Below are 21493 nucleotides of genomic sequence, written 5' to 3'. Positions count from 1 at the left end.
GATTATTATTATTATTAGCTGAAGTTAGATTAGAAGATCAGCCATGATTGAATGGCGGGGCAGGCTCAAAGGGCCGAATAGCCAACTCCTGCTACTACATGTTATGTTAAGTTATACTTCATGCCCACCCACCCCCATCCTCTACCAATGGCAGTGAGCTTTCAGCCATTCTGTCCCCACTCTCTGGAACCCTCTCCGGGATTCCATCCAACTCGTTCTCTCCCTCCCCACATTCAAAGCCAACCTCAAGACTGACTTCTTTGAACGCACTTTCAGTCATCTTTCCTCTTGCCTCCCGCTTTGGCTACAACCCCCCACTTCAGGTTTCCAGCCAGCAGTATTAAGCCTCTTGACAGGAAAGATGCTTCATAAATGTAAATTGTATTGCATTCGCAGTCTAGTATAATCAACCTTAAACCCAATGTACCATGTAATAAAATGCTAACCCATTGCTGTGTTACAATCTTGTGATTCTCAAATAAAGAGCTTTGTGCGGGTTTGCCTACTTTGAAATGACTTAGCCTTTCACTTCTGCTAATTACCTTGAAGGAGCCTCAGTGCCACTGCTGAGAATGAGGGGAAACAAGCTGCCGGATAAGTATCTAAAAGTTGCTGCAGAGAAATCCTTTTCAAATTTTTTTTTAAAATGGACACTTCCAGTTGCTTCTCACAAACTAAGCTGCTTGCTTTGAACTTAACAAACCTACAACCTATTCAGGTACGAAAATCGAAGACTTCACCAAATGTCAGTCACAAAGGCTTTATAGACGTCTCCAAACAAAAAGATGGCTCTCCTCACGACAAAAGATAATATTGCTCTTGATGGGGATATGCACATTGTTTCAACTCATTAAATCTACTTCTATCTACTTCTAAATCATTTATTGAAGGATTTAGATGAACATACTACATGTTATTATTTTGGTGAGACTGATCTACCCACTAAAATTAGATATTGAACAACATGTTTCAAATGTCACCAACCTGTGGATGATATTGTAAGTCTGTAGGTAGTCCAGCGCCATGGCCAGCTCACAGATGTAAAGTTTCACTGCTTCTTCTTTGAAATGCACATTTTGCTGCAGATGATAGCGCAAATCTCCACCCAGCAACAGGTCTACCACCATAAACATATCTTCCTCATCCTGGAAGGAGTACCTGAAAGTAAAACACAGAGCTTTAATAACATGAGTCCACATGCTATCCTCCAGATTGAAAAGAAAAGTTAAACATCAGTTTCATGGGAGATGAACTTCTAAGAGAAAAATCAAAGCAATGACATTTACTATGAAACTGTGATTCACTCCCCCTTTCTCTCATCACATCAGATGGTAACAGGAAATATTAACACTCAAACTTCTCCAAGAGAAGGCTAAGACAAACCTTTTTTTTAGAACAAATTATGGTCTTATTTTGTTCAAAAGACACAGGATGTAATTTTTTTTCATGTGCAGGTCCTAAATCTGTATGGTGACTCATGATTGCATTGTTGAGTTTGGGCTCGGTGGACACTGTGATTTAAATGAAATTACAGTTCATGAGACCCCTGCTGTTCTGTGCCTTATTGCTTATGGAAAGAAAAGGTTCTTTGATATCCTGAGTATTCTGTCTGTGCTTGGTGATTCACTCTCAGCTTAATCTTTCAATGCTGTATATTTAACCTCTAAGCCACTCCGGACAAGTTCACTCGCTGAGAGCTCTGGGGGCTGGGATCAGGATGAGTGTTCAAGTCTATCTTCAGTAGCAAAAATCAGTTCACTGGGATTCCAGTTATTTTTAATTGATTTTTTAGATAAACTTGCTTGCCCTTTAATTTTTGCAAGCTCTATTTTGGCATTAATGCTTGGCACAAGGTACATTTTGCACAATGTTCAAAATTGATGGGACCCATAGCTTCTAAGCTATTATCTTAAGTGAAGGGCACAGTATAAATACAAGTTGCTGTTATACTAATGCACATTGGCTCCAAAAGTGACAATAAAATAGCAATGAGTTACAGTAGTGTAGCATTCCACACATGGTGTTTTACTGAACCTATTGGGTCTTTCCCAAGTGAGGTTCATCATAATAAGCAACATTGATAACACTGGGTGAACTCTGAATTCTGACATTTTGTTTAACAGGCTACTATTTCATCAAACATTGCTTACCAATGTGCCAAAGCAAAAAGGTTATCATTTTTGTGAAAATCTCTTGATATAGAAAACATTGGATTGTGCTGCATAAAAAAAGGCACTTGCCTTATGCTGCCACTTATTCTAAACTCTTCTCACTTTTCATTTCCCCAAGAATGTGCCAAGTCATTTCTCATGTGATTGTAGCCTGATCCCACAAAAATGAATATTCTTTTTTGGGGGTATTTTCTTCTTAGATAAACACATGAGACAATCTAGATTATTAATGAAAAGCATTATCTTTAGTTTGCATTATGTGTGTCAGTTGGAAATCAACCTAGTAAAAGATTAAGATCCTGATGGGACATTGTGTTAAATTGTGGCCTCTATCCAGGCTTCAAAATAGTCATTTTCTGGTGTAAACTTATACTATTTTTTGGTGTTGAGGTGCAATGTCACAATGCTGGAATTTACAATTCCAGTGATAGTGAAAGGATTATCCAGGAATTTCCAGTAGATACAATTGTTGAAAGAAAAATGCTTGAATAAGATATATTTTTATTCAGCAGCTTTGATCTGTGGTATCTTGTTTTGACGATATCACAGTTCATTACATTCAGGGATTATATCTTTTTTATAATTGCTTCTTACATTAAGTTTCGAATGAGTAGACTTTGACATCACAACAAAGATTTGTCTCATATAAAAATCTGAAGAAAGAGTATAAATATATATTAGTAACCAGTAAATGTGTGCATTATATACCCTGCTTAGCAAACAATAATAAACACCTATTCTTGAATTTGATTATCAAATAATAATATATAATAATCCTTGCATTTAATATAGTGCCGAATCAGGTCCCCGAGGTCTCTCTCACATTTAAATCCCTGACCTGGTCTGGCTCATTGCTATAAATTAGGTCAAGGAGCACTTTTCCTCTTGTTGGAGTGTTGGGATAGACAGTCCTGTACACATTGCAAAAACTCGCCCCCTCTGCTTTTCTCCTTGTCTCTCTCTCTGCCAATCTACCTGGGGATAAATGAAATCCCCCATAATTACTAGTTTATTATTTTTGCTCATCTCCCATATCTGCCTGGATATTTATTTTTCTACTTCTTTTCTGCTGTTGTGTGGCCTGTGGTACATGGCAACTAGCGTAGCTAGTCCTTTTTTATCCTTTTTATCTCTAACCAGGTGAATTCTGTCTCTACTCCCTCATTATTTATATCTTTCCTTTCCAGTGAATATACTGCCAATACCGCTTCCCCACTTCCCTTTTTCTCTCTCTGGCCTTTCTAAATAATGGATATTTTGCAATATTTAATTACCAATCATATGCAGGTTGTAACCATGTTTCTGTTAATGTAATTACATCAATTCCTCACGTTTGATTACTATATCCAGTTCTCTCATTTTGTTCCCCTTGCTCTGTGCATTGCTGTGTAACAGACTCCTACTTTCCCTGTCTTCCTGTTATTTTTCACTAATACCTCCTTTATCTTCATTTTTATTCACACTCTTCCCTGCACGTGTAAATTCTGCTCCTTTCCTCTACTCTGTCAGTTACATTAAGGTTGTTTGATCCCCCCATTCCCTCATCTGATGCTTTCTGGGATCCTTGCACTCCTGATTTAGATATTTTTGGTCTATATTGATTTAATTTTTTCTCATCCCGTTCTAGTGTTCGGCAGGCGAGTTCTCTTTTATTTACCACAGCATTTCCCTCTCCCCCTGCAAATCCGAACACATCAAACAGCCATAAAGTCAATGACCAAATTATTTGGGGGATTATTGGCCAGAACACTGGGAGAAACTCCTACTCTTTTTGAATATTGCCATGGGATATTTAATATCCACTAGACACTGATAAATATATATTAAGTATACTGCTATATGTATATTATATATAATATGCAGTATTATATACTCTGCTTAGTAACTAGTAAATATATATATATTATATACTCTGTTTAAAAACTAGTAAATATATATTATATACCCTACATAGTAACTAACAACCAAACAAAATGAATGAAAAATATTTTTAGATTCAAACACCAAAATGAACATCAGAAAACTATTAATATGAGATAGGGTTAAAATGTATTGTGAAAAACATTTCCCAGTTAATGTTATTCAGATATAACATTATGACCTGTGTTTAATAAATCTAAATATGTGCAAATAACCTCTTTCATGCAGAGTGGGAGGATTAATTATCTGTGTAATTAAGTCATTTTAATTATTTTTGATATACCTTACCAGTTGTATTTTTTTTATGATTATATAGCTGTGTATTGAATGTGGTCACCATTAACCAAGGACTGAAGGGATGTTCTCATACAATGAGTACATCTGTAATGTGAGTAATTCCTTCTTGGTAAGCTTCTTATCAGCTTAAGAACGCAAAGAAAAAATGAAATCAAGTACACACAAGATTGCTTTTCACAGTAAATTAGATACTCCACTTCTCTAATTCTGTGGACATGGTACAATAATAAAAAAAACCTTTTAATACTGTCCAGGATAGCTGAGGATAATCTATAGAGCACAGACTCTTTGTGGTCACACACTGAGCTGAAATAGTCCCCAAGAGATAAAATTCACTTCATTGAGGGAAGGTTGTTCTCACCCTTAATTTACTTTCCTCATTTATATGAGACATTCTCCTATTAATTTTTCCAGTGCAGTATAAATTAATACTCTTAAAATGTCTTGTTTTCCTTTCATGATTTAGTGTTCAATTAGTAGATCCAATTCTCATTCACTTCATTGCCTCTTCATTTTAATGACTGGATTACAGTCCCACTATTTCATTTCTGGATTTAGTTTGCATAACGTTGGTCAAAAGAGAAGAAAAACAACTGGCCCTTGTCTTATGAATTTAAACTATATCAAAATTACTCTCACATTTTTATAGTTACGGCACTGATTAAGAAAAATAAAAATAATCCCAAAATGCTCATTTAGATGTTGGGCAGCAGGAGTATTTAGTTCCAGTCCCTCTTTAGATATCTTTCTCACAGACATCTCTATGCATCCCTTTCATTGCATCCCTCTCGCTGTGACCTTATTTCCCTTGTAACTTTCACTGTTGTCTTTTATTGTTGAAAGGAAATTTCATCCCGGCTTTGCTGTTTTTTCCCCTCGTGGATACTTTAGCCTCTTGTCGTATCAACACTTCCTCTGTCACTCACTACAGCTAGTGAAAAACAAGAAGATGTTTGACATTTCAGCTTCCAGAAATTTCGCCTGCGACACAGTCTACTTTTTTGTAGCTGTCCACTATTTTTATATTTCTTGCAGAAACTTACTCCCGTTTTTTCATGTCTTTAGGCCCCAAATTGGATTTTCTAAATCCAAGTCAGATTACACCGCATGCAATCAGCAACAATAATAGCAACCATTTGGTTTAAACCATGCCCTTGGTTTAAGAAACAAAATCAGAAGTCGCTGGGAATACTCAGCAGGTCAGGCAGCATGGCCTTGTATTAAGACATGGGACATGGGTAGTGTTTGGAGTATTCAACAATGGCGGAAACTGATGTTGAGCTGGAGAAATAGGGGGGATAGGACCATCATAAAGGATGAGCATAGGTGCACCACAAAAGAATTGTGTCTGGTCCTTCAGAATACAATTTACAATGACATTTATATAGCTCCTTTACATCGGAAGGACATCTAAGAGCAGTTTACACTGTCAGCTGGGCACCTGATCTAAGAGTGAAAGATGAAGAGTGAAGAGAGTAGGAAGATGACTGAAAGTGTGGTCAAATACTGGCGCAGGCTTTGAACATGGGCAACTAAGTGATTCCGGGATGGAGTTCCAGAGAGCAGGGACAAATTGGCTGAAAACTCACCTGCCGATGGTGGAGCAGATAGAGCGGGTGCGGGGGCGGGAGGGTAGGAGGACATGAATAAAGCTGGTTGGTAAGCGAATGGAGCGTCCTGGTCAGTAGGATTAAGGAAGTGCAAAGGCAGAGTGGGGGTGAAGCCTTGGAGGGATTTAATGGTGAGAATGGGGATCTTGGTTGGAGCTTGGAGCTGAGCTTACTCCAAGGTAATCTGAGAAAGTCAGAATCTCTGTGGTGATTCTCAGTAGTCTGGTTTGTGAGCAAGGCATATTTGCAATACTCCAAGGCACTACTGACAACAGACCATTCAGCTTAGTTGTATACAGGACTTGGAGAGGCCGATACTGGGTCTTATTAACCCTGCAAGCCAAAACCCTAATGGTCCTAACTGTTCAAGCAGCGGAAGCTTGCGAGGCAATGCTTTCAATGGCACACTCTCTGGGGGTCCCAAGCATTTGTCTCTTGTTAATCTAAACCTAACGCAGTGCAGAATTAGGTAAATAATGTGCATTCCTCCAAAAAGAGAGGGCACATTCAATTAAAAACAGGGATGTTTCCATACATAGTTGCATAGATATGTGCAACCGTCAGGTTCGGATACTCGTAAGCACGGTTATGGATTTCTGCATGGATCAGACACTGAGCTTACCAAACATTCATTTAGAAAATATGCTTACAAAAATATAGATTTTTGGCGACCAATTTATATATTTGTGATATGGTACAGTCATGCTCTGAAGCCTGATATGTAAGATTTTAAAATGGATTGATTGTGATTGTAAACGAGATGTGCAATGCACAAAATTGGCCGCAAACTACAGCTTCTGACATCCAGCGGGCGAGTATGAACTTGGAAAGAATCCACAGAAACATTATTTTGCCTTTGAGCTGAGTGAAGAGTATTTAGAAGTAGCAAACCATCTCTGTGATAACAGAGGCCATTTGCAGTACAAACTTAACTGTTTCATCTTAAACCCCCACAAAAATCAATCTTTAGTCAGCAGGCTTCAAGCTAAAGTAAAAAAGCTGAGAACCTGGAAAATGCTGAGATATACATCAAGCTGGTAACAATAACCTGCAGGCAATCGGGAGGCTACACCAAGAACAACGTGTATTTATATAGGACTCTTTGAGTATAGTAATATCTCTGAGAACTTTACAGAGATGGTGCTGGTTACAGAATCGTATGGGGAGGTTGAGGGAAGAGGTTGCCACAGTTGAAGAAATGGGTTCTTAGGCAGCTTTTGAAGGCTTTTCTGACAAAGGACAGAGTCCTGAGGAACACTGGACAACTGGACAAGATGGTGCGGGGCAAGAGGGAGTGGACGAGGGAAGGAGTTTTAGAGGGTGGGAGCATGGTGGCTGAAGGCTTGACCACTGATAGTAAGGCAGAGAGGCTGGTGGACATACATCAGGCCAGGATATGCCAAGCAGATGAATGAGGTTCGTAAAGGTCATAGGGATAAGGAGGTGCAGAGGCATTTGTAGGTAACAACAACAAAATTTAATTTGTAAAGCGCCAAGGCGCTGGGTCATGGTGCAGATGTGGGGTAGAAAGGATAGTTGAGGGTTAAGCAAGTCACCAAGGTTCCAGACTGACTTAGCAAGTTGGAGTGTGCAACCATGGATGGTGACGCTGTTAGCGGCTGAGGTGAGGAGGTGCTGACGGGAGCCGATCAAGAGGTCGGTCTTGTTGACGTTCAACTGAAGAAAGTTAGCTCTCATCCAGGACTTGATGTCCGACAGAGTCAAGGGTGGAGGCAGAGATGGGTGTCATCCACATACATGTGTAAGTTGACCCCATGTCTGCGAATGATGTCACCAAGAGGGAGCATATAGATATTGAAGAGGAGGGGACCAAGGACAGAGCCCTGAGGAACACCACATAAGATGGTGCAGGGGCAAGAGGAGAAGTCGTCTGTGGAGATGAAGTGGAGGTGGTATGAGAGGTACGATCTGAACCAGTCAAGGACAGCGCCGTGAAGGTTGAGGTGAGAGGAGAGGCGGTGGATGAGGATTGAGTGGTAGACGGTGTCAAAAGCAGCAGAAAGGTCAAGGAGGACGAGGAGGCAGAGGGAGCCCTGGTTGCAGATGAACAGAATATCATTTGGCACTTTGACCAGAGCTGTTTCTGTGCTGTGGGAGGCACAGGTACCCGATTGGAGGGGTTTGAGAAGGGAGTGGTGGGAGAGGAAGGAGCAAAGCTGAGAAGCAACAACTCGTTCAAGGACTTTGGAGAGGAAAGGGAGGGTAGAGATGGGGTGGTAATTAAGGAGTAAGGAAGTGTCCAGGAAGGGTTTTTTAAGGATAAGAGTGACGACGACGGTTTTTAATGGGATGGGAACAGTACCAGAGGACAGGGAGAGGTTTATGATGTCAATGAGTAGAGGGGCAAGGAGGTGGAGCTGGGAGGTAAGGAGAGGGGTAGGGATAAGGTCGAGGGAGCAGGTGGTTGGTTTCATGTGGGTATGGTGATGATGAATGAGGTTGAAAGGTGTGGTGGGAGGCATGGATAGGGGCCCGGGTGGGAGGAGGAGATTGGGAGAGGGTAGCAGATGCAGTGGCAGAGGCAGCTGAGCAGATTCCCTCGACTTTGGATTCAAGGAAGACCAGAATCACCTCACAGTTGGCATTTGAGGTGAGGATGGGCGAGACATGAGAGGGTGGGTGGAGGAGCTTGTTCGTGATGGAGAAGAGGAGCCTGGGGTTGTCCTTGGCCTCCAAGATTGTTTTGGAGTAGAACGACAATTTAGCAGAGGCGAGGGCAGAGCGGTAAGATTTGGTATGGTCCAGCCAGATCAGCTGATGGACCGTTAAGTTTGATTTAAGCCAGGTGTGCTCAGCGGCACACACCTGTGCTTTAAAGGAGTGGAGGTGGCTGGTTTACCATGGTGACTTGCGTGAATAGGAGATGGTTCTGGAGAGGGGAGCAAGGGAATCGAGAGTGGAGGACAGGGAGCTGTGGAGAAGAGTGACCGAGGAGGATAGGTCACTGTGGGAGGACGCCCAGAGGGGAAGGAGGTCAGATGATCCAGGACAGCCGAGAGAGAGGGGGTAGAGATTTTTTTCCAGGGGCGTTGGAGATAGAGATGAGTGGGGAGAGGGATTGAGAAGTTAAGGGAGATGAAGTGATGCTCCGAGATCGCTTTGTCGATGATGGTGAGGTCCAAGACGGTGAGGCCCGAAGTGATCACCAGGTCGAGATGACCGTGAACATGGTTGGTGGAGTGGATGTGGAGGGAGAGATTGAGGGAATGGATAAGAGAGAGAGGGCTTGGAGGGACGAATTTTGAGTGGGAGGTTGGAGGGGTGATAAAGGGTAAGGTGCTCAAAGGAGGGGAAAGTTCCAGAGGAGTAAAGGGACAGGCCGAGCGGGGACCGGGAGATGAGAGCTACACCGCCACCATGGCAATTAGGTCGTGGGGTATGATGGAAGGTGTAGCCGGGTGGTGTGGTCTCTGTCAGGGGAAGGTGTCGGCTGCAGTGATCCATGTTTCAGTGAGAGCGAGAATGTAAATGTTTTCTTCAACGATGAGGTCTTGGATGGTGAGTGTTTTGTTGGCGAGGGAACGGATATTTTGTAGGCCGATGCGGATGGGACAGTTGGTGGCGGAATGTGGGGGGTGAGGAGGGATTGGGGGAGGACTGGCAGGGAGGGGGTTAGGGCAATCAGAGTGGCTGCTGTTGGATAGCCAGTGGCGACTCCTACGGTGTGCCCGACCGAGGATTTGCAGGCTGGAGGTAATAATAATAATCCTTGCATTTGATATAGCGCTTTTCACGTAGCGCTTCACAGAACACACTGTAAAGTGAATTGACTGTATATTTGTGGGCGAACGCGGCAGCCAATTGCGCACAGCAATGTCCCACAAACAGACGTAGATTGAAAATGACCAATTTATTATTGTTTTTGGAGGGATTATTATTAGGCGTGTGGAGTAAGGAAACTTGCTCAAGGTTTCACCCTGCCTGGAATTGAACTCAGGTCTCTCACTTGCAAAGCGAGTGCTCTAACCACTGAGCTACAGGACTCCACTGTAGCTCAGTGGTTAGAAGTAGTGGGACGGTCAAGCAGGGATAAGAGTCAGGGAGGACAGTAGGAGAGGAGGATCGAGCGAAAGTATTGGAGGGTAGAGGACAGGGCTGGGAGCATTATAGGGAAACAGCTCGATCGATGGTAGCAGCCAAAATACGCACTCCGAGACTAAGAGCGAACAGCAGGGGTGGGGGGGTGGGCAGCGAGGCATGGTCAGCCCGCTGGCATGGACTAAGAGTGACGTAAGGGTCTTTTGTCAATCCACTGAGAGCTACTTGAGCCTGGTGAGGATGAGGGTGATGTGTATGTAAAGATTTGTGCAGATAAGTGTGTGAGCGGTGGATGGAGTTTTATGAGAGCTGGAGCTTACGGATGGTGCAATTGGAAGGGAATTTGAGTCTAGAGATGACAAAGGTGAGGATGAAAGTTTCAACAGTTCTGGGAGTGAGATCAGAAGTGGGAGATGTGACAAAGTGGCAGTAAACGGGTGCTGGTCAGGGATCAGATGTGAGGAAGGAAAGAGATTTGACTTTTGTGCCGAATCCCAGCCAAGGTTACGTGCCGAGGTTGGTTCTGTGAGCTTGAGAGAGAAGCTGGGAACATTGAGCTTCCAAGCTGCCAGAGAGAGGCATTAACAGGAGCTGAAGAGCATGGCTTCAATCTTATCCATGTGATAGTAAAGCAAGTTAAGATTCATTCAGGCCTTGATCAAGGAGGCTGTCAGAAATCAGTAGACCTGGAATCAAGGTTGGAAGTAGAGATAGATTTGGATGTTAATTACGTTCATGTGGAAAGTAATCCCACTTTGACAAATGAAGTCACCAAGGGAAAGCATGTAGATGAGAGAAAAGAGAAGACTTAGGTACCATACACGTGGCCGTGTGAGAGAAGCTACTGGAGGAAACAAAGTGGAGGCGATGGGTCAAATAGGATTGGAACCAGGGAAGTGTGGTCCTGTGGAGGAGGATGATGAGACAGTACGTTCAGTATCCTAATAGATATATGTTTATCTAAATCTGCATATAGTATAGTGTATCCATGCATTTTTACTTCCTAGAAAATGACCAACTTCCATATTCCAGCACGCAACAAACTTTCTACACTCACAGGATATATGTTCACTGCTTTTTACAAGCACTAATTGCAAATTTGAAAACACAAACAGTAGGATTATTGCTGTTTTGAACAAGAATCAACTTTTAATGTATTTGGTTGAAAATCAACCTTGATGTTTTCAGGATTATCCAATTGCATTTCATGTAAATGTGCCTCGAGCTTGGTTAATTATAATTCCAAAGTGAAATAGTTTCCAGACTGTATAATCAAAACCTTTTTAACGTGGCAAACTCATATCTTGCCTGCGCTTAGTTTGACAAGCTAGGTTTTCAGGTTGATGACAATAAGAGCGAGATTTTCCACCTGGAACACTGTACAAATGGGTGTCAAGAAGCCAGAATTTGCAAGGTCACTTTAGTGTGTGTGTGTGTGAGTGTGGTGTGTGTATGTGTGTGTGTGTGTGTGTGTGTGTTGGGGGGAAGGGGGAAGAAGGGACATTGACTGTGCTCATCACCTTACGAAATTAAAACACAGAACCAGACAAAATGTGAAAAAGTACATTTAAGTATCCAGGCACGATTGAACTGGCTTTCCCTGGTTTTCCTATTTTACACATCACAGCTACATCTCGTCTGTGGGGAAAATTCTGCGATCTTGTTATGAGCATTGCTTGTATTAATTTATGCTGATGGAAACCATTACTTATGGCATTGTATCTCCTGGGAAGTAACTCGTCTTCTTTCAGAATATTTCTGGTATTATTCTGAAGCGAGGATGAGTGCTAATGTAAACTGTAGCACCCCCCCACTCCCAGGCAATAATCAAGTTTATGGCATTTGTATTTGAAAAGACGTGAAGAAAATTCTGACAATGTTTTTAGGCGAAATGCTCTCTCGAGTATGTGTTTTTCTATTCCGTCCAAAGATCCATTGCATAATCAGACCAGTGGAAAGGTAATTTGTTTTAAGGAAATGCCCAACTGTGCAACAACTGTGACAGCAGATGCTTGCATGGAATATTATCCTGAAGCAATGTAAAGTACCAGATTGATTAATGTTCCAAGGCAACAGAAATATTCTGCACACTTTTGTCATGTTTTCTGCACATCAGCTCCCTTATTCTCCTCTGTACACACCTCTGAGATTTAAAATCACAGACAAAGCCACAATCTCTTGGAAGAGGTTTTGAAAAAAAACAACAATTTAATTAATAGAATTAGTGCTTGTGATAATTTGCATTGTGGTGCTGCAGTTTATGTTCATTGTCTCCACTTTAATTAACTTTTTCGGGCTAAATGTCAACAAGACCAAGGCTCTTCTGCTTGGCTCCACAGTCAGCACCTTCTCACCTCAGGCACCGAACACATCGACCTGCACAGATGTTCTCTCCTCCTTACAGAGTCTGTGCAGAACCTGAGTCTCATTCGACCCCTAACTGTCCGACAAATTCTACATCCAGGATTTCATTCGCTCAGCTTTCCGTCACTTCCACAAGAACGCCCGCCTCCACCACTACCTCTCCCTACCCTCCTTCCCCCTAAGGCTACTGAGACCCTCATCCACATCTTCAACAAATCCAGGGCTTGATTATTCCAAAACCCTGCTTGCTGGACTGCTCAGCTCCTCCCTACACAAACCGTAGACTATCCAGAACTCTGCAACTCATGTCCTCTCCCACACCAGAATTTGCGAATGCATCACTCAATCCCTGCAGATCAAATTCAGAATCCTAGTCCTCACTTTTAAATGCCTCCACAGCGTAGCCTCAATCCATTTCTAAATCCTCCTATGGCCCAACCACTTTCTGCCCAAACACCGGTCGGCTTCATGTATCCTGCTGGTTTACCGCATCGTGGATTAGAGAGCTTTTAGCAATTCTGCCCCTGCTCTGTGCAATTCGTCCAGCCTCATTCCCTCCCCATCTTCAAAATCCACCTCACGACCTATCTTTATGACTGTGCTTGACATCACTTTCCCCACAGCCCACATCAGCTCCCCCCAACCCTCAGATGGGGTTCCCAGTCAGCATTGTGAAGTGCCCTGAGATATCCTTTCAATGTGAAATGAGCTACATAGATGTAAACTGTTGTTGCTGTTGTTGTAAAGAAACATCCAAAGATGGATCTTTGTGCTGACAGTAGGGGCAATCTAAAAATGTAAGCATGTTAGCTCTTCCAAAGAGACATCTGGAATAATTTACATCAACGACCTTGTATTCTTCAGATGCACTGCAATTTCATCCCGTTAACTACAAAGACATTTGTAGCTTTTTAGGAGTAAGGAAATGTGTGCAGACTAGATTATCAACACATAGAAATGTTTTGCTTGGGTTTCCTGAGTCCATTTACAATAAAAAATGTAAATCATGAAGTGTTCCTTTAATTTTCATTCTCACCTACTGAAATCCCATTGTGGCAGCAGTTTCTGCTGAAGGATTACTATTGTAATTTACTGTAATGGATCAGTCAGGAGACAAATTCTGCCTCTGTGATCAGGTACACAAACAATGCGCATTTGAGAAATTGTATTCTTATTGCTATTTTGCATGTAACCATTCATAAAAATATCAATTTTCTCCATTGGGAATTCCAATCCTCACAATAATACATGCACAAACAACAAACAGCCCACTTGCACTCGTCAGAAACACTCCTTTTAATTTTGATGATATGTAATTTCACTTAAAAAAACCAAGGGCAATATTACAGGCTGCTGGCCCTCATTTCTGCCCAAGTCTAAACTGTGAACATACAACAACATCTGTAGAAACCAGCAGGAAAACAGCCGGCAGAGAAGAAGGCAATAAAGGATATAATTTACAAACTGCTGTTTTTCACTTCTTGGTTCCACTTTTTCCAAAGCCATTACTTGAGTAAACAGCTGTTATTGTTGTTGGATTGTTGTTGAAGATTTTATTTTCTTATTACATATTTGTTTGTCATTATCAAGTGCTCTGGGGATGCTACCCTGTGTAAGGGGCGATATATATGTAAGTTGCTGTTTACAGATAGAGGGTAAATATTAATTTTCTTATTCATATTACTAAATTAAACACATTTTAATAAATTAACTGATTGATTTATTCATTTTAATGTTAATAGTATTAAAAGATTAATTATCTTGGGAATCCAGTTCTGGCGCACAATAAGTTGTGGGGTTTCTGTGTGTCGGTGCAACTCACTCTCAATTACTGGATAGATGGTTGTTGTCATAGTTGTATTTTAAATGATGACAGGATTTGATAAGATGGACTTTAACAGGCTGTTTCCACTTGCTTGTGGATCCGAAAGAAAAGACATAAATATAAGATAATCAGTAGCAGTTTTAAAGTGGAGTTTAGGAAGAACTTCTTTATCCAGAGGGCAGTGAGATTATGGAACTCACTGTCGGAATCTGCAGTTCAAGCAAAAAGCATCAAGGTATTTATAAGAAACTGATACATACATGAGGGAAAAGGGAATAGAGGGATATGTAGGAGGAGATTAGGAGGGGTGCAGTCTCATGTGGTCTATAAACAGTGACACGGACCAGTTGGGCAGAATGGCCTGATTCTGTGCTATCATAATCTATGTAATTCTAAGTAACATCATTATAATTTAATTGACTGAAATTTGCCCTGGAGCACCTAGATCTTAGTGGGATTCATGCAATTGTTGCAGTGCCACATAATTAGAATTGTTGCAGTAAGTAATGGAATATTTTACTTACCAAAGGTTCACAAGGAAAGGATGTTCAAGTCCTTGCATTATCTGCAGCTCCCTGAAAACATTCCGTACCTCATCCCGCTCAATGCATTTCTGTTTGTTCATATATTTCATAGCGTACATTTTCTTTGTATCTCTCTTCTGCACAATGCATACCTGATCAAGAGCAAGGAAGAAAAAGAATGTGGGGTAACTATTTTCATTCCCATCCAGATGATCCATCAATGAGAGTCTTTGATAATGTAAACAAATGTAAGCTATTTGACTTCGCAGAACCAGGCGATATAAGTTTGAAATTAAAATGCTCAACAGGGAACAAGAGATTATAAAATGCCCCCCGCATTCACCAATGGTGAATATATGAAACAGGGTAAAGTAGTTAATGCTACAAATATTACCTTCCTTCACACAAAAACTGAAAGCATATCTGCCAAAGAATGGTGACTGTTACAACAACAACAAAATAGCACCTTTCACGTGGGGAGGATATCCCAAGGTGCTGTTACAGCACAGAAAACAGCCCATTTGGCCCAACTTGTCTGTGCGGTATTTATACTCCACATGAGCCTCTGCCTTTCCTAATTAATACTAATGATAATAATCCTTCCATTTGATATAGCACCTTATCACATCTTCGAGACTTCTCAAAACGCTTCACAGTAAAGTGAATTGACTGTATATTTTGTGGGCGAAACACAGCAGTCAATTGCGCACAGCAGTGTCCCACAAACAGTCGTGGATTGAGATGACCAATTTAACTTTTTTTTAAGGAATTATTATCCCCAGAAAAGCAATCTGCCAACTGACTAACAACCGGGTTCCTACCTACTGCTAGGTAAACAGAGGCGTGTGGAGTAAGGAAACTTGCCCAATATTTCGCTGTGCCGGGAATCTAACCCAGAAAGGAGACACAAAANCCACAGACACAGCAAAATCAGTATTAAAAAAAAGTACATGGACTTTCATCCAATGATACCAAATCAATACTTTTTAATAAGATGTTGATCAGCACTACACAGTATAACATCACAATATCTTACATTCGATATAGGACTTTTCGTGTCAGGAGGACATCTTAACGCGCTTCGCAGAATTAATGTAACGTGTAGTGACCATATGTGTCATCAAATGCAGAAGCCAATTTGCCCACAGCAAAGTCCCACAACCAGCCAGGAAGAGAATGACCAATTCAATTTAACTGAAGGATTTATTGGCCAAGACACCAGGAGAAATTTCCTTCTCTTTTCAAATAGTGTCATTGGTATTTTAACATCGGACAGACAAGTTCAATATCTCATCTGAAGGATAGCATCTCCAGCAATACAGCTCTCCCACAAGATTGCATTGAAGTGTCAATTTAGACCATAACCTTAAACTGCTCAACATGGGACTTGAACCCACAAATGTCTGACGTGAAGGCAAGCATGCTACCAAAACAGGCTGTTTTTCATTACATGGTAACTGATGTTTTGCCATTATCCATTAGGTAGACTAAAGAACTATTTACAACATCAATGTAGCAACAAATCTTTTATTATAATTAAATGTCAGTCATTAATATTGAACAGCGTGAATTCCCAAAGCACACTGTGATTGCAGCTTCACTTCTCTGGAGGAACATGAATTAAAACTGACAATCCCATTAGACTTATTTTACTCTCTACCAGGAAAAAAATTATCTGGAAGATGAGCCCATATTGGCTAAAACAATTCTTTGCTTTTCCCCAATGAATTTTTAAGTGAAATGTCTAAATATTTTCCGATCGTTGATAAATTTATAATGTACTGTTCCTATTCCAGTCAATTACCTGAAGTATGACTGATGCTGGCCTCCAGGCAGAGAGAATTGTTTACACAACATTATTTGCCTCAGTTTTCAGTTTGGAAATATCAATCGTTGACATAAATGCCATTGAAAGAAAGCAGTTATGACAATAACAATAACATAATAATAATCCTTGCCCAGTATACACTGTAATGTGGATTGAATATGTATTTTGTATTACAATGGCAGCAAATCCTTGCATTTGTATTAGCAACCTTTACGTCAGGAGGGTGTCGCAAAGCTCTTCACAGGATATGCTGTAAAGTGTAATCATTGTAATTTGTAAGCAAACTTGGCAGTCAATTTGCACACAGCAATGTCATACCAACAGCTGTGAAGTGAATAGCCAGTGTTATTTGGGGGAATTGTTGGTCAGGATAAAGGGAGAAACTCCCTTCTCTTTTCTATTAGCGCTGTGGGAAACTTCAATGCAGATGGGACTTTGGTTTAACGTCACATCTGAAGGCGGCATCGCTGACAGTACAGCACTGCAATTTTGTGTCATTTTGGACTAATTGAGTTCAAAGGCCTGATGAAGGGCTTGATACCATAACCTTTTGCCTCAGAAGCGTGAGTGCTACCAATTGATCGTAACAATACCGGTAACTGATTTCTGCCCCTAATTGATATATGATGGGAAGCATTGTCTACTACCTATGTATGGAAGGGAATTCAGAGCAGGACAAAGCCATGGTAACGAACGCCAAAGAGTAGAAACTATAATTGCAGGAGTCAAATTATATGGCAGAGAGGAAACTTAAATGGATGTCCATTGTGCAAATTCATACTATGATTTTGTTTCAATTATCTTTTTGAAAGTTTACATTTGCGCCCACAAAATATACAGTCAATTTAATTTGCAGTATATTCTGTGAAGCACTTTGAGATGTTTCGAAGACGCGATAAGGCGCTATATAAAATGCAACATTATTATTGTTATTATTTTATCATTTCTTTTCTGGGGCCTCATCGACACTAAATAACTATTTTTTTTTAAATTACTGATGCACATCAGCAGTTTATATTATTTGTGCGAGACTCGCTCAGAATTGAAGACAAGATATTGCAGTTGGATTAGGTATTTTTTTCTCAAGCCTGCAGAGGTTCTTGCTAATCCATTTGCTTCAACTAAAATGACACAGTCTGAAACTGAAGGATGAAAAAAGGTCACACAAAGGACACTTAGAAGCTACAGACACGGCAAAATCAGTGTAAGAATCTTGCGTGCAAATTTTCATCTAATAGTACCAAATCAATAGTTTTTCTGACATGTTGACAGATACTATCTAGGATGATTATTATTTGATCTACTTTCTGTCAGGCAGCAGTGGTCCTGGAGTCAAGGGTGGAGATAGAGAGATACAGTTAGATATCATCCACATACATGTGGAAGTAGATCCAATGTCTGCAGTTGATATCACCAAGAGGGAGCATATAGATATTGGAGAGGAGGGGACCAAGGACAGAGCCCTGAGGAACGCCACATGAGACGGTCCAGGGGCTAGAGAAGAAGCCGTTTGAGGAGATAAAGTGCAGGCGATATGAGAGATACGATCTGAACAGGTCAAGGAGAGAGCTGTGAAGGTTGAGGTGAGAGGAGAGGCGGTGGATGAGGATAGAATGGCCAATGGTGTCGAAGGCAGTGGAGAGGTCAAGGAGGCAGAGGGAGCCCTGGTCGCAGATGGACAAAATGTCATTTGCCACTTTGACCTTTTTTCACTCCTTCAGTTTCAGACTGTGTCATTTTAGTTGAAGCAAATGGGCGGCACAGAAGCCCGATTGGAGGAGTTCGTGAAGGGAGTGGCGGGAGATGAAAGAGCGAAGCTGGGAAGCAACAACTCATTCCAGGACCTTGGAAAGAAAAGGGCATGAGGGACAAATGGAAGGCCAGAGCCAGCCACACGGAGGCAGAGAGTGGTGAAGTGGGGGTAAGCAGGTCGTAGAGGTAGGGAGGTGTGAAGGCATGAAGTGACTTGAAAATGAGTGAGAGGATCTTGATATTGATCCGTTCGGTGATTGGGAGCCAGTGGAGTCTGACAAGGATTGGTGTGATGTCTATCATCAGCGAGTTTATTTAATCTAACAAAAACAATAAATTACATTTGTATAGCGCCTTTCGCATTAGGAGGACCCTAACCGTAATAGTGCATTCTTACATTTAGCAAAATATAAACCAAAGATAGCTTTCTAGTTCTCTATTATAATACAAAATACATAATATAATGATTATTTTGCTTTTAGTTTTGTGAGTTTTTATAACGATTAAAATATATTTGATGTGTGGCATGACATGTGCAGAGGTTGTGCATGCTTGTAACATGTGTAAAGAATAAAAAAATCTGTTTGCTCAAGCTTTTTAAATACAGTTCAGAGATCATACCACTGATCTAAAATTTAATCAAAGTCCATCGCAGATTATTTTTCAATAAACTTGTGGTAACTGTTAATCCTCTTGGAGAAATATGAAAACTGCAAAAGCCGGAAATTAAGAAACAAAAAACAGAAATCTTGAGGCTAAAGGGCAGGTCAAGCGGCACGTGAAAGAGAAAGAAAAGCTGACATAATACAGAGTGTTGCCCTACATCAGAACCAGCTGAGTTGTTCTGCTAAAAGGCTTTGCCCAAAACGTCAACTTGCCTTTCCGTCTTACTCTTTGGATCATTAATCTTCGTGTTTAAATGCCATCACACATCAACAACAAGGAGTGCACTTTAAGCTGGCATCACACGCAGCCCACTGCTGTCAGCACGAAGACTCAGAAAGGGATCCAACGAAACAGTATGTTACTACTTTTATATGACTATACCAGAGGTACTAAGAGCTGCACTCAAGTGGCGGTGACACTTGACAGAGCCACCAGATTGTTTACTTAAAAATCCTGGCAAGTCTGTCTTTTCCTTCTGTACATGGGCAAAAAGGCTTCATTGTGGTAAGCAAGCTATAATAATCCTTGCATTTGATATATCACCTTATCACATCTTCAAGAGATCTCAAAGTGCTTCACAGTTCTCTAAAGTGAATTGACCGTATATTTTGTAGGTGAAACACAGCAGCAAATTGCGACAGCAGTGTCCCACAAATAGGCGTGGATTGAATGACCAATTTATTATTATTACTATTATTGAAGGAATTATTATCCCCGGAAAAGGGATTCACCAATCAACTAAAAAACAGGTTCCTACTTACTGCTAAATAAACAGAGGTGTATGGAGTAAGGAAACGTTTTGCCCTGCTGGGAATCAAACATTGGTCTCTCACTTGCAAGGCAAATTCTCTAACCACTGAGCTACAGGACTATAATAGAGAATTACATAGCTTTTATAGACTGTTACAACAACAACAACAACAACAAGATTGCATTTATAGAGCGCCTTTCACGTCAGGAGGCGCTGGACAGTTGGGTCGGGACCCGAGCAGGGGGGAAATGGTCAGGGTGAGGGGAGGGAAGGGAGGGAGGGGGTAGAGAGTCGAGAGGGGAGCTGAAGGCACGGCTACATCATGGAAACAGGCCATCTTGTCCACATCAGTGTCTAGAGTGTGTCAGCCTGGCTCAGTTGGTCGCACTCTTCTAGACGAAGACTAGCACATGTTTTTCCAGCTGCGTATTGTAACATTGGAAAATGAGGTGAAACAATGAGGTCAATGTGGTACCGACAGAGATAAAAAAAAGATATAAAAGCAAGAAAGTAGGAGAACCAAATAATAATGTTCAACATATCATAGAAAAGTCCAGAACACTGAATAATAATCCTTGCCTTTGGTATAGCGCCTTTTACGCAGGGAGGACATCTCAACTTCACAGGATATACTAGGAAGTGGACTAATGTTGTGTTTGTAGGAGAATGACTGCACTCAGCCGTGTCCCATAAACAGCCATGAAGTGAATGATCAATTTTATTTGGCTCGGACAACGGAAGAAACTTCTTTCTTTTTTCGAGAAGTGAACACTTGCACAATGATCCGCCTTGAATGCCTTGAAGACTGCGTGCTGTTCAAACTGTTTTTCCCAAGGTGTTAGCAACAGCAGGAGGCAAGGCACTGTTTGAGTTCTTAGCTGAGATAGCATGAGGCACATTTCAAATTGCCTTCAGATGCCTTGAGTCTTTTTCGAGTCAAAAGCTCAAGTGGTGACGCAATTCACCACCATCCCCAGTTTTGTCGTCAAATAAATTCCAGCCGCTTGAGCAGCTTGGGAAGTTTATATTACAATTTTTATGCTCGAGCTCTTGGAAGACGGCCAAAGTTCCCGCTCTTCCGGCCCCAAAAAGTAATAATTTCTCAACCGGGCAGCCTTTACCAGAAGCTCGAATTTGCATCATAATAATTGCCTTATTTTCAAAAGAATTCACCGTGGCGTTGATCCTGACCTGAAAGATGGAAGAAACCACTCACCAGGAGGGGTGTGCTGCCACCTAGCAGTCATTTGATGTTCAAACCAACATAAAATCTATTCTGGTGCCTTCAAATGAAGCAGACCGAAAGCTCACCTGAACAATGATAATAATAATCCCTGTATTTGGTTTAGTGCCTTTCACGTCGGGAAGATGCCCCAAAGCGCTTCACAGCATTTACTGTGAAGTGGAGTGACTGTGCATTTGCGGACGAACCCGGCAACCAATTTGCACGTAGCAATGTCACACAAACAGTCATGAAGTGAATGACCAATTTATTTTCTGAGGGGGTTGTTGGCCAGGACACCGGGAGAATCTCAATTCTCTTTTCAAATAGTGCCGTGGAATCTTTAAACTGAACAAGCAGACACTCATCCGAAGGACAGCACCTCCGTCAATCTAGGACACCCCCAACATTGCATTGGAGTGTCGGCTTGGATTATGTGAGTTCAACTCCTGACTTTGGGCTTCAACCCACAACTTTTAACTAAATGACGAAAGTGCTACCACT

General features: G+C 41.4%; 1 protein-coding gene across 2 annotated transcripts in view; it reads right to left on the bottom strand.

Annotated features, from left to right (window-relative positions):
• The window catches only part of LOC103181108 (serine/threonine-protein kinase 32B), a 151093-nt gene that overhangs the window by 75494 nt on the left and 54106 nt on the right, over positions 1-21493 (bottom strand). For both annotated transcript variants that reach the window (XM_042341188.1, XM_042341186.1), the window contains exons 3-4: positions 14771-14922; positions 985-1158 (exon numbers count right to left, since the gene is read on the bottom strand). In XM_042341188.1, the coding sequence (XP_042197122.1) occupies positions 985-1158; positions 14771-14889 (293 nt within the window). In that variant the 5' untranslated portion in view covers positions 14890-14922. The remainder of the gene's footprint in view (positions 1-984; positions 1159-14770; positions 14923-21493) is intronic.

Source organism: Callorhinchus milii, unplaced genomic scaffold (assembly GCF_018977255.1).
Source record: "Callorhinchus milii isolate IMCB2004 unplaced genomic scaffold, IMCB_Cmil_1.0 Scaffold1, whole genome shotgun sequence".
In the NCBI taxonomy this organism is placed as follows: Eukaryota; Metazoa; Chordata; class Chondrichthyes; order Chimaeriformes; family Callorhinchidae; genus Callorhinchus; species Callorhinchus milii.
This window is presented reverse-complemented; position numbering and strand designations above follow the sequence as displayed.